The 12,704-nt window shown below is 42.6% G+C and overlaps 1 protein-coding gene across 12 annotated transcripts in view; it reads left to right on the plus strand.

Annotated features, from left to right (window-relative positions):
* The window catches only part of LOC101947078 (lethal(3)malignant brain tumor-like protein 4), a 76,019-nt gene that overhangs the window by 32,595 nt on the left and 30,720 nt on the right, over nt 1–12,704 (plus strand). For all 12 annotated transcript variants that reach the window (XR_010594657.1, XR_006176118.2, XM_024105842.3 and 9 more), the window contains 4 exons: nt 715–866; nt 2,967–3,043; nt 4,383–4,468; nt 10,096–10,206. Coding sequence is in view for 10 of the 12 variants with exons in the window: in XM_024105842.3 (XP_023961610.1) it covers nt 715–866; nt 2,967–3,043; nt 4,383–4,468; nt 10,096–10,206 (426 nt within the window). In the remaining 2 variants the exon portion in view is untranslated. The remainder of the gene's footprint in view (nt 1–714; nt 867–2,966; nt 3,044–4,382; nt 4,469–10,095; nt 10,207–12,704) is intronic.

The raw sequence follows: 12,704 nt of genomic DNA on the forward strand, positions 1-12,704 counted from the left end.
TTGATCCCAGGATATTAGAAAGACCAGGTGGGTGAGGTAATATCTTTTATTGGACCAACTTCTGTTGGTGAAAGAGACGAGCTTTCAAGCTTATCTAGATCTCTGTTGTTTTTCTGTCTTCACCACCACTGTTTTTTTCCCCCTCCTGAATTAGTCAAGTGGTCTCCTGGTTTCTTTGCTCAGCACCATTTCCCATTCAGCCTAATCAAAGTATTCTTACCCTGATATTGCAAAAGGGTGGAGGATTTGCCGTAGAGGGATCGGGGCCTTAGCATGTAATTCTGTCTCTGCTTTTTGGACTGACCCACCTGTATACCCTGGAGACTCTCACAAGCCACATCTGACTTCTCCTCCTCCATTAATATGGTAGGGCTAGCAGTGCTAGTATCCATCCTCAGTCAGTACTCCTCATCAGAAGGGCCCTCTGTACCGCTGTCTCTGAACTGCCTGGCTCTGGTGTAATTGAACATAAGCATTATTCAGATTGCACCAAGCTATTGTTAGAAATCATAGGCATTGTTGCCAGAACACATGGAAATCTGGGCTTTGACCCTCCTGACAGATGTTCTGGCAAGCAAGTAGTTACAGTATGATATTGTTTTCTACTACTACAGTATTTTGTTTAAATAACCTGAACCAAATAGGTTTGGAACAGTAATTTCAATGACCTGGCATAGAGCTTGACAGACCTTTTCCCTCTATGCTATTCCTTAGCCTGTCACACCATCTGGTTTTCGGGTGGGAATGAAACTAGAGGCAGTGGACAAAAAGAATCCATCTTTGATGTGCGTGGCAACCATCGCTGATATGTTGGATAACCGGCTGCTAATTCATTTTGACAACTGGGACGAGAGTTATGACTATTGGTAAAGAAAACTGTTTTCAAACTGTATCCGCAAATACTGTGGTATTTTTCCCCTTGTAACATTTTGCCATAAAGTTGATGATCTCTAATACTTAGCTGCTAAGATTGTTAAGTGTGAGTGCATTGGGGCTCCTGAATCCATTTTCAGGCTTCTAAATAAGTGGCCTTGTCACAGTTTTGAGGTAACTGCACCTGTATTTTTCTCTTCATGGTCCTTCAAGAGCCATCCTCTTAAAGGTTTCTGGCTTCCAGCTGTCACCTCTCTTGGGTGGAGACCCATGTCTCACTGCCTTCTGTGAATATATTGAAGTCAATGGAAGTCTTTCCCTTCAATTCAATGGATTTAGAACAGGAACTTACTCATTTTTTGAAAATTATGTCCTGTTCTTCTATTGCACTTTTCATCTGAGAATCTCAGGGTGCTTTTTTTTTTAGATGGTGAATACTTAATTTTAATAATTTAAGACCGAAAACATCATATTGCCTCTATATAAATCCATGGGACATCCACATCTTGAATACTGCTTGCAGATGTGGTCACCCCATCTTAAAAAAAAGATATTGGAATTCGAAAAGATTCAGAAAAGGGCAACAAAAATTATTAGGGGTATGGAACGACTTCCGTATGAGGAGAGATTAAAAAGACTGGAACTTTTTGGCTTGGAAAAGAGACGAGTAAGGGGGGATATGATTGAGGTCTATAAAATCATGACTGGTGTGGAGTAAGTAAATAAGGAAGTGACATTTACTCCTTCTTATAACACAAGAACCAGGGGTCACCAAATGAAATTAATAGGGAGCAGGTTTAAAACAAAGGGAAGTATTTTTTCCACACAATGCACAGTTAACCTGTGGAATTCCTTGTCAGAGGATGTTGTGAAGGCCAAGACTATAACAGGGTTCAAAAAAGAACTAGATAAATTCATGGAGGGTAGGTCCATCAATGGCTATTAGCCAAGATGGGCAGGGAAGGTGTCCCTAGCCTCTGTTTGCCAGAAGCTGGGAATGGGCAACAAGGAATGGCTCACTTGATGATTCCCTGTTCTGTTCATTCCACCTGGCATTGGCCACTGTCGGAAGACAGGATACTGGATCTTTGATCTGACCCAGTCTGGGCATTTTGATGTTCTGATGTTCTTATGTTCATGCCGCATTCCATGTGAGGGTCTCCTGAGTCCTGGTCCCAGCTAACCAAGAGACCATATTGAATATCTGTAAAGGAAACACCTTTCCTCTCCATTTCATGTATCCCAGTCTACACTATAGAAGTGTGTCCAGTCTTTAGTTTAATTTCTAAAAAACCTTAGCTGTTGATCTGTGAAAGCAATACAAAGCATTTAGATTTGCGCCCATCAGCTCTGTGTGTGGTGGTGGTTTCTTTATTATTACACTCTTTCCCCAGTTGTTTCTTACTCCAGGAAGGCAAACTTAAATACAAACAAAAAAACCTTCAAAGCAAAATTTGGCTAAAGCTGCATTGGTTTGCCTGGTTTGGCATGAAATCATCAGTCCCTTCCCCAGAACCCATGGGAAGGAAGGGGCTTTCTCAGAACTTGGGCCATGTTCTCTCAGGAGTTCAAGTACTTGGACCAAGTTTTGGATTTGTAACAAAATCCGAAACCAGGCAAGTTCCACTTGGCTTCAGGTTCAATGAATGAAATACGTACACAGTTCTAAGCTCAAGTCTTCAAATCATCCCCCTCCCCCGCCATAGCTTTTATTTCTTGCATAGGCTTTTTATGGTATGCGTTTTGACATTTTTTTGTTTGCTTGTTTTGTGTGTTAGTTTTGAAAATCCGTGCCCAGACTAATTCAGTGGGCTCGGTGTTCAAAGAACAGCGCTTAGAAAATATGCGTTAGCTACACAAACACATACTTTGGCTCTTTAGTATTCACCTGTCTTGCTGGGGCAACTTGAATGTCAGTTCTTAAAAATGTAGCTTTTGTGAATTCCAACCAGGAAGCACTTGTGCTGTACATCATGATCACACACGCTAAAAGCATCTGCTGCCCCAGCAAAGAAACATCAGATGGGATTTGATCTGCTGTGTTTCTTCTCACATTAAAGTTGACTGGAGCCAATTCTTTCCTTTTGATCCAGGTGCGATGCTAGCAGCCCGTATATTCGTCCTGTTGGTTACTGCCAAGAAACTGGCACCCCACTGACAACACCACCTGGTATGTTAAAAGAAGGATTGTATTTCTTCTTCAGTCAGAAGACCTGCTAGCGCTATCTCCTGCATAATTATAAATTTGCAAGTTACGAGTTCTATTCAATACCCTTCTTTTATTGCCCGAACAGGGTTGTTATTATTAATGCACACTGAAGTGCAACTATATTTGATTTCGATAGCTCTTTCAAGCCACTGAGATAGGGCTTGGTCATTTGGAATTGAATTGAATTTTTGGGGGGGAGGCCTTTGGAGGTAGATGCAGTATTTCCTTGAAGGCAAGTTGGAAAAAAGAGGATCAGTCTCATGCCAACGAAGATGGGGGTATGGAATTCCTGGAAAAAGAGGAGGAAAGATTGGAGTCCTTTATGTTTCTTCTGAATTGAAATTGAGATATTAGCAAATGGAAAGGATAAAATCTGCAGGAAAATCGTGTTGTTTTCAGGCTTTAGCAGGTTGTTTTGTTTTTGTTTTCTTAAAAAAAATCATGTCCACTTGGTGCTGGATTGACAGCCTTGTAGCAGGAAGTTCTTTATTTGCTTACTAGGTTTAGCAGCATCGGTGGGAGTGGGAGCTTCCTTCACAATGGAAAGCTAATCTCTGTTCAGTTCTTGACTTCTCTGGGAGTCCTCAATTTGCCAGTTGTGTAGTTTTGTGATGTGCACGGCTGTCCAATGGGAACAACACCAAGACTCACAACTTCAGGCTACTAAGATGGTGATAAATAGCAGGGATAGAAAAAAAGACGTGAACAGTTTTTTAAAATGTAGTTTGCAGTGTGCTGCTAAGGAGAGCATATCCCACTGCTGTTGAAATACAGGAAATGAGTTTACCCTAATCTCAGGAAGTTAACGGGAGAGATGGAGCCTTTCCCCTCCAGGCTCCTAATTTGCATCCAGCCTATGGATAAGTAGGAAGTGATGGAAAGTCTCTACCATCTGACAGCTGTTCAGAAGCCTGCAATATAGGAAATTAATTTGGTGATCTCCGTTCATATCACAAAACCCCATGACTGGCTCTATTTGGCAACTTACTCAAGAGACCAAGAATTGATGGAGCAATAAAGAAATGAACTACCCTCGTTTCTTTAAATGTGGGTTGAGGCTCATGGTCTGTGTGCTGGAAGTTTGCACTGCTCCTGCCTGTACTGTACATTTTCTGTGTGAATAAAGAGGTGGCTTAATTCTGCAAGGATGTCAATCTGCCATCTTTTGTGAGAGCTCAGTTCACAGAATAGCCACGTATTCCATAGCTGTGCTCCTGTGGTGGTGGTGGTGGTGGTGGTTTTGTAGTTGATTGGGGTTTTTTATAATTTAACCCTTAAGATAGTCCTTCATCTTTTCCAGAATACAAGGATTCCAAAAGCTTCTCATGGGAGAAATATTTGGAAGAAACCAGTTCCCAGGCAGCCCCAGCAAGAGCATTTAAACTGGTTGGTGAAGTTCTTTTATCTCACTGGGTCAGCATATTACTATAGATTGTGCCAGTCTCAGTCCCATCCCTGTCAGGCAGGCTTCAGAGTGGGGCGTTCCCCATCTCCACAACACTGAGGCACCCGGATCTTTGCTCTGAGCCTAGGTTTAACATGGCCCCTCAGGAGGACTCTCCGGAATCCTGTCTTCAAGCCCCAGACTCCAGGGCTCCCTTTGGAGAGGAGCTTTTGCGCAATTGGTAAAAGATTTTTAACTGAATGTCTCTGTTTCTTCATTGGCTTTGAAGTTTTTCTCCTCAAAACGGCTAAACTAAAAAAAAAAAAATCTTTTGGCTTTGTGAGGAGGGTTTGAAGAGCCGTACCTCCCCTAACCCATAGAAATAGCAGATACAGACAGCAATCTCCTGGCACACTCAAGCGAGATACCCCAGACTTTCAGCTAGCTTTTCAGAATTAAGATTGAATAGAGGACTAACTTCACAGGTGCTTGTGTTAGAAAATGAAACAGCAAATAAATAAATAAATAAATAAAAGCCTTAGAAAAACTGGCAGAGTTGACCAGGAGCTGTGTAATTCTTCCTCACCTGGTTTAAGAGGGTCTGATGAAGGTGGAGTGGGAATTCACTTTCAAGACTTACTTGTACCTAACGATTAAAAGGGTCTTCATTACTCTGCCTAAAGTTAAGCCTGCTGCAGCCTCCTTATTAATGGGCATAATCATAGCAGCTGAGGGAGTATTTCTGCCAAACACACGGACAAGAGAATAAGATCATCACTCAGACTAAACTTGGATACAGCAGCCTCAGCGCTGAGGTTATTGGCTGAAGTTTTTTATCATGGAGGTCTGTGCGCAACTGGGGAGTCATTGTGAGTGGGCAAAAAAGTCCCGGAAAAACCACTGAATAAAATATACTTAAAACTAGATTTCCCTAGTGGCTTTTTTGGCATTGGTACTTCAGCTGGTTACATTTGTAGTACATTCAAAACTTCCGGAGATGTGTCCCACAGGTAACTGTGGCTTCACTTGAAATATTTTATTGGTAAACTCTTTGGGGAGTGTGGAGACAAAGTAGCCCCTGCGGCTTTAGACAAGAGAATAAATCCCTCCCTCTTTCCAGTGAGAGAAACTTCAAACTATCTTATCCCAACAAGTGTTCCCTTTGAAGTCACTGCTCCTTCAGGTCCTAGCATAGAGATTACACATGAGGAAGAGGCCATTGCTGTTGGAAGACCACGTTTGGGATTCCAAACCATCCAGTCCCAAAAACTTCTCTTGGTTTTGGGTTTCTCAAGTCTGAACCACTCCCCCCTTTTATGAGGCTTGCTTCAAGATGGGCTCTCAGAAAATGGATACTTGAGGCAATCAGGGAAGGATGCTCTATAGAAGTCACTTGTTATCCCAGGGACAAGTTCATGCTTTCCACAGAGTTTATTAAAATAAAACACTATCTAAAGACCCTTCACAGCATCAGAAGACTAACGGTGCAATAGTCCATCTCCTCCATGTTGGAAATATAGAACGAGTTCCATGGAGAGACAGATATTTTGGAAAGAGGGCAAGATTCTTTATGATTCAAAGAGAAACAATGGCCTGCAGCCTCTTTTACATCTCAGTTCTCTCAACAAGTCCATAAGGAGATCAATATTCCAGGTAGAAATACTGAAATCCATCATTACGTCATTGTCAACCCAAAGTATTAGAAATATGAAAATAATCCTCCTGGAGATACAATCGGGGCGAGTCACCCAGAGATACTTTAGCTTCCTGCTGCAATAGAAGCATCTCAGTGTAGAGTTGTGACTTCTACACAGGAAGGCACAAATGCCAATGTCATCCCTCCCTTCAAGTGAAAGGAATATGTGTCTACCCTTGTCCAATGACCTTCTCGTCATGTTCTGCAGGGTCCAGCAGCCATTGCCAAAACTCTTCAGCAGCATGGCTTTGAGCAAACAAATGGAAGGGCCAATTACAGCCCTCATAAAACTCTAGCATATAAGTTATTGTCCAAGGCATTCTTTATTTCAGAAGAGAGATGGAAAAAGATAGTGTCTGATTTGTCCAACGTTAGCACACATCAGCTGAGATTAAAATCTCTGATTCAACTCCTGGGCTAGTAGGGCTCGTGTGTGGAGACCTGGCACAATTCTTGCTTTGCTTCCAGCCAGCAATTGCAGCAAATGAGTATATAAAGATCTTGGTCCAGATCCAGTACTAGCATCTCTTGATGAATTCATTTTTGGGTGTGTGATTAATTCTGTATTGATTTCCATAAAGAACCAGACAATGGAAAGTACAAAAAGGTAAATGACCTGCAGCGTGTTTATGTTTCAAATACCACATGCTTTATGGGATCTCCAGTAGAATTATGCAAAGTTACAACTTGTCTGGTCTTGCAGCCTTGACAATACAAAACCAGGCAATACTACACAGACATAACATGTTAGGAGGAGAATAATGGTAAGAAAACAGGAGAAAACGTATGTGAATAGGGAGAAGGGGTGGGGGAAGGAAAAAGATGAGGAGTTAGGAAGAATGGAGGACTGGCTTTCTTCAAGCCATCTCAACATTTTTTTTATCCAAATATATCTAGAGATTTGGTCCAAATTTCTTCAAATTAATGGAATTTACCCAGAAAGCAATTCTTTATATTTAACAGCTACCTCCTGCTGGGTCCGGAGAAGCTGATCCTCAGTATAGATACCAGATCCCATGTAGCGGGACACATCTGGACTCCTATATGACTTGAGGGAGAGGGGAGTGGTCCAAGGAGGAGTCATGGAGTATAACCGGTCTCATGCTTTGGGCCATCGGACACTCCTCCATTTACAACAGATGATTCTTCAGAAATCCAGTGTATATATAACTGCTCAGAATGCAGAAAACCTTCAGCTTTGCTTAGAGAAGTAACCTTGTTCTTGTCCTGGACGGAAGCTCTTTTCCTCAGGGTTCAATGCCAAGAAGGAAAGTCAGGGTCAGTCAGCTCAGCAAGACACTCTCAGAACTGAGGGAATGCTGTCTCGATCAGCTCGCCTTGCAGTGCATCACAGGCCAGGTGGGCAGCCTGTTGAGGAACCTGTTTGCATCCAAGTTCAGTGGGAAAACCAAAAGAGGTGCTATATGAGGAAGAGAGACTCAAAAGTAGAGGCCGTGGTCCTCTTATCTCAGACGTGTGCTGAAAGACTCTCCCTTATGCCTTCCCCCTTCAGCCACTGAAAGTAAAGATGGTAAAGAAGATTGTGATTATAACCACCTTCAGGTCTTGGTTCTCAAACCTGAGTTAGACATAACTGGAACCTCCTCTCAAATGATATACATAAACACACACACTCTCTCTTCAACAGGGACTTATCCTGAATCAAAATCCAATGCTGCCTAACCCATCAACTGGGAAGGTGAGAAGATGTACTTATAGTCACTCATTCTAAGAAAGTGATAAACACCCTCCTGTCTTGGAAGAAATGCACTAATTATGTCTGTGTCACTTGAGGTTTAGATGTTGGGGTTACAACGGACACATCAGAGCAAAGTCAGCTGAAACAAAGAACACTCTTGGTTTTACAAGATGACCTTACCAGGGGGCTGAAGACTAGCACTTTTTGGAAAGATAAGTCAATGACTGCAGGCATATTGCACTGTAAGAAACCCATGATAATCTCATCACAGTCCCATAACACACGTCGGAGGACCACTACTCTTATCAGTCCTCTTGCAATGTGCAGTCCCCTGCTGTGATCTTAATCTGTGGGCTACAAGTCCTAATAAAGCCACCTCTCAACTTCATAGCTGGTAGGTCTCTTCCTTTTCTCACTGAAAGTATCTTGCCTGTTCGCTGCCTTCTGGTCCAAGGGGGTTTTGGAGCTTGCTGTCAATGAAAGCGCGGTTACACACTCTATCAAACATGGTATATCAGAGAACTAACCAGCTCCGCATCCCCAAAGTTACTAAAGTCTGCCTCGCACAATAGGAAGTGATATGTTGCTCTTCTGGTGGAATCCAAACATCCTAAGGAAGTAGAAATGCAGGTTCGATGTGAACACAATAAATATAGCAAAGGTAGTCAAAGCCTTAGGTACAACTCCTCTTGTTACTATCCAGTCTGTGAAAAGAGCAGCGGTTTTTGTGGGTGGAGAGATCACACACCTGTTCTGAGGAGGTCCGTCATTCTCAAACACTTTCTCAGATACTATAGAGTCAACATCCTCACCTCTGCTGGTGCAGTGTTTGGTAGAAGGATGTTACAGGACAGGATGCCCCTGTAGCCCTTAAGTTCCTTTTCAGTTCTACATGGATACGCTGAATTCTTCCTCCCACCATAGGGATGATTTACTGTTTTCTACATCCTACTGTGAAGGCTGTCTGATATGGAGGGGACAGAGAAAGGGAAAATTTTGTCTTACCTATGAATTTTCATTCGAGGACCCTCTGTGTCAGTCAGTCTGACCCTCCCTCAGAGGATTGTATTATGTGCAGGGTTTTTTTCTGACTGTTGTTTACTTGTTAAATAGTTTGAAAAGGAATAGGGTGTTCTTCCAGGATGTCATGTCCCAGCTCTGCTGCAAATGGTTTGAATTGAGTAGCACTTGTAAATGTTTCTTACAGGTAGTACTTTTCAGCTTTGGAAATTGTTCTAAGCCCAGGGTCAGAGCAGTGATCTGCCCTGCATCCAGTTGCCATGGAGAGAGGATGTGACTTTGTGTAGTATCCAAAGGGTTAACTAGAAATTGCTGCATCCTGAAGCCAAGGAGGCTACATTACCAGGAAATCTTCAAAACGTTCAGTGATTTTCTTGCTGGTAAAATGTGCCAGATTGACAGCCTGGGATACTTGCTCTCTCTGCTTATCTGCAGAAAAGGAACAGCACTGGTAACAGCAAGGCCATCTTCCGCATGCAGTGTACATCAACCCTGAGACAGAGGGACTATATCTAGGATGAAATGGTAGCAGGGTCTCCATGCCCATTAAATTAATGGCCTATGCTGAGACTACCTGCAGTAGGACCGTTTGTTGCCAATTTTGACAGGGGTTTATGTGATGTGAACACATGTCCACAAATGACTGAAATGAGATCTGCCAAATCACATCACCTAAATTATGGAAGAGAGCTGTCAGATGATGGTGTCTTTCAGTCACTACCATCCTAGGCTGCATTTAACTCAGTTACATAGTAGTTAGCTGTCAAGTGTCCTTCTAAAATACCTGAGGAGGTGAATGGATCATACCCTGGACCCCAGTAGGAGTTCTGCATGCAGACATAGGGTGGTTAATAGCCCTGTGTCTTTAAATCTATGGTGTCAAGGTCATCCTGAGAATTAAAAAAAAAAAAATGTAACCTTTAAGAAGGAAATAAAATCTGTCACCAGTAAGAAGTACGAAAAGTTCCTCTCTGTTGCTCAGATTGTCCCATTTGTGGTCTTTGGCTGTTGGCAAATTGCCAACGTAACCCATCAGGAAATCCTGATTTTGGTCTCAAAAGCAGTCAGTGGCTTGCAGGAGTGGGGCTCAAAGTTACAAAGGATTGTTTGTGGTATGTGGAGGAACTTACCTATTTATCCAGAGAAGATAACTAGTACTGTACAACTTGAAATGATGGCCTTTTCACAGGTCCACTTGCAATCTTCTCTTACAGCGTCCAGCCCATGGGTTCCAGGTTAACACAAAGCTAGAGGCTGTGGACAGGAGAAATCCCATGTTAATAAGAGTGGCAACAATAGCTGAGAAGGAGGACCATCGTATCAAGGTATGCCTTTCAAGGAAAGCACTGTGCCCTTCTGCCCGGGAATACGGATGGTTTGAGGTACAGAATGTGCGTAGATTGGCTCCTCCTTGTTATGACGACAAGCAGGAACACCTTACAAATAACAGATCTGGAAAGCAAAGCAGTCCAGTCTAAAAATGATGTTTTGCTTGTTTGTCCCGTGTGAGTCGTCCTGTTCCTGCTCACTATTGTCAGATACTAGTTTAATTTAACTTATTTTGGAATGACCTTTGCTGAAATGGTTTTGCCTTCCCGTGAGCAATGTCTGCATGATCTATGTGAATGAATGGAACGTTGATATACTACTGACGAGAAGTTCATCGGCAACTTCTGAGCTCTCCTTAACAGCGAACTGAAAAGGGAAACCCATAGTCAAGATGAGCCCAGGTTTATGTGGTGAGCGGCTCCATTCCCTGTCGTGTAATCGGCACATAAATGCATTTTTATTTGCCTTTTCATTTCATGTAAATATACTGCTGGTGAAAGGTGCTGGTTTGCCAGTCAGAGACCGAATGTCAATCCACAAAACAGGGGCAGTAACCATGTGAGCTCCCTCAGCAATATGCTGTGTACTGACATGGAGGGGACCACCATTCGGATGAGAGTGGAGTTCTATCCATGGCCCATTCAATTCTTGGTCTCTCTCCTGAGATCACTAATGAGAGTCAAGTTTTACCAGTTATAGTGCTGTAATTAGCATTGTGGCCACATGTTCATTGGAAACGATCAAGAACATCAACTCATATCATCTAAACCACCAAACAACCATTAGATGGAAACATCTTTTATTGGACCAGCTGCTGTTGGTGAGAGAGACAAGCTTTCGAGCTTACTCAGAGCTCTTCTTCAGGTCTGGGAAAGGTACCCAGAGTGTCACAGTTAAATACAAGGTGGAACAGATTGTTTAGCCTATATTAACACACATTTCAAGGGACAACTCAAGGTGAAGTGGCCTGTTAACACCCCTGCAGTCATAGAGGGAATGTAAGGGGCAGGAGGCAGTTGGATGGGGGTTGTTAGTGGGTTTGTTTCTGGGATTGTTGTAGTAAACCATTAATCCAGTGTCTCTCTTCAATCCTTGTTTTTTAGTATCTAGCAAAGTTATGAATTTAAGCTCCCAGGCGCATCCTTTGAAAGTGTTGTGCAGAGGACTGATAGGTCAGATATAGAATGATCGCTTTGTGAAAAGTGTTCACCCACAGGTGATGTGGGGTTTCTGTCTTTTATCCTTTTCCTGTGTGAGTTCATTTGAGATCATTGAGTTCATTGTCTGGTTTCATCCACATAGTTGTTATTGGGGCATTTAGTGCACTGGATGAGGTACCCCACATGTTGTGATAGGCATGTGTAGGACCCATGGATCTCGAAAGGTGTGTTGTGTGGGGATGCTAATCATTGTAGAAGTGGAGCTATGCCTGCAGGTTTTGCATTTGTTGTTGTGGCACGGTCTGGGGCTGCTTTGACTTGGTGCGTGCTGATTTGTGGGGAGCCTGCTTCTGATGAGCTTGGCAGGCAGTTGTTTGAAGGTCAGAAAAGGGGGTTCAGGAAAGATTTCTTTCAGTGTTGTCCTCATCAAGTATGGGTTATAATTGTTTGGTGATACAGTGTATGGGTTACCATGTGGGTTGATAGGTAACAACTAGGAGTGTGCAGTCAGAGGGCTTTTTGGGTTAGGGTTTGGTTTTTTTTGGTCTTGAAGCAGTTCTTGTGGGGTATTTGGGTGGCGCATTCTATGAGAAGTAGATTACAACCCATACTTGATGGGGATGACATGCTGAAAGAAATCTTTCCTGAATCCCCTCTTCTGGCCTTCAAACAACTCCCCAACCACGCTAAGCTCGTCAGAAGGAAGCTCCCCAAAGACCAGCACACACCAGCTCCGAGTGGCACCAGACCCTGCCATAACAATAGATGCAAAACCTGCAGACATCGCTCCACTGCTGTGATGATCAGTCCCCAAAGGAAACTTGCACAACGTCTTCAGAAGACAAGCCTAGGAACTTAAATTTGAAATGTTGCTAGAAACTAAAAATCACAATCTTATAAAGAGACTAGATTTATGTCTTGTTACCAGGGATGCTAGAAATCTGTTTGCCACAGAAGAATGTTGGAATTTGTGTTTTTTCAGAGAATCTTGAGTTTTTACATTTTGTGAAAAAAATAAAAACATACACAGTGGAACCCCTGTTATCTGATCAAATTGGGACTGGAGCCAGATTGCATAATCAAAAATTCAGATAATCGGAGAATGGGCGGGGCTTGGGCTGTCAGCTTAAAAATTGTAAATATATCAATAAAATATTGTGTTCAGCCTACACATATTGTGTCTAGGGAAACTACAGTTCAGCATTTCACTTTAATCATGGAAAAACATGGTGGGGAGCATCACAGAAAACTAGGATCCCTAGATCCCAATGATCTGTGACCCACTAACCCTTTTTTTTTTTTTTTTTTTGGTCCTATGACTGAAGAGGTTTTAA

The sequence above is a fragment of the Chrysemys picta genome, chromosome 23 (assembly GCF_011386835.1).
Source record: "Chrysemys picta bellii isolate R12L10 chromosome 23, ASM1138683v2, whole genome shotgun sequence".
NCBI classification, from domain to species: Eukaryota; Metazoa; Chordata; order Testudines; family Emydidae; genus Chrysemys; species Chrysemys picta.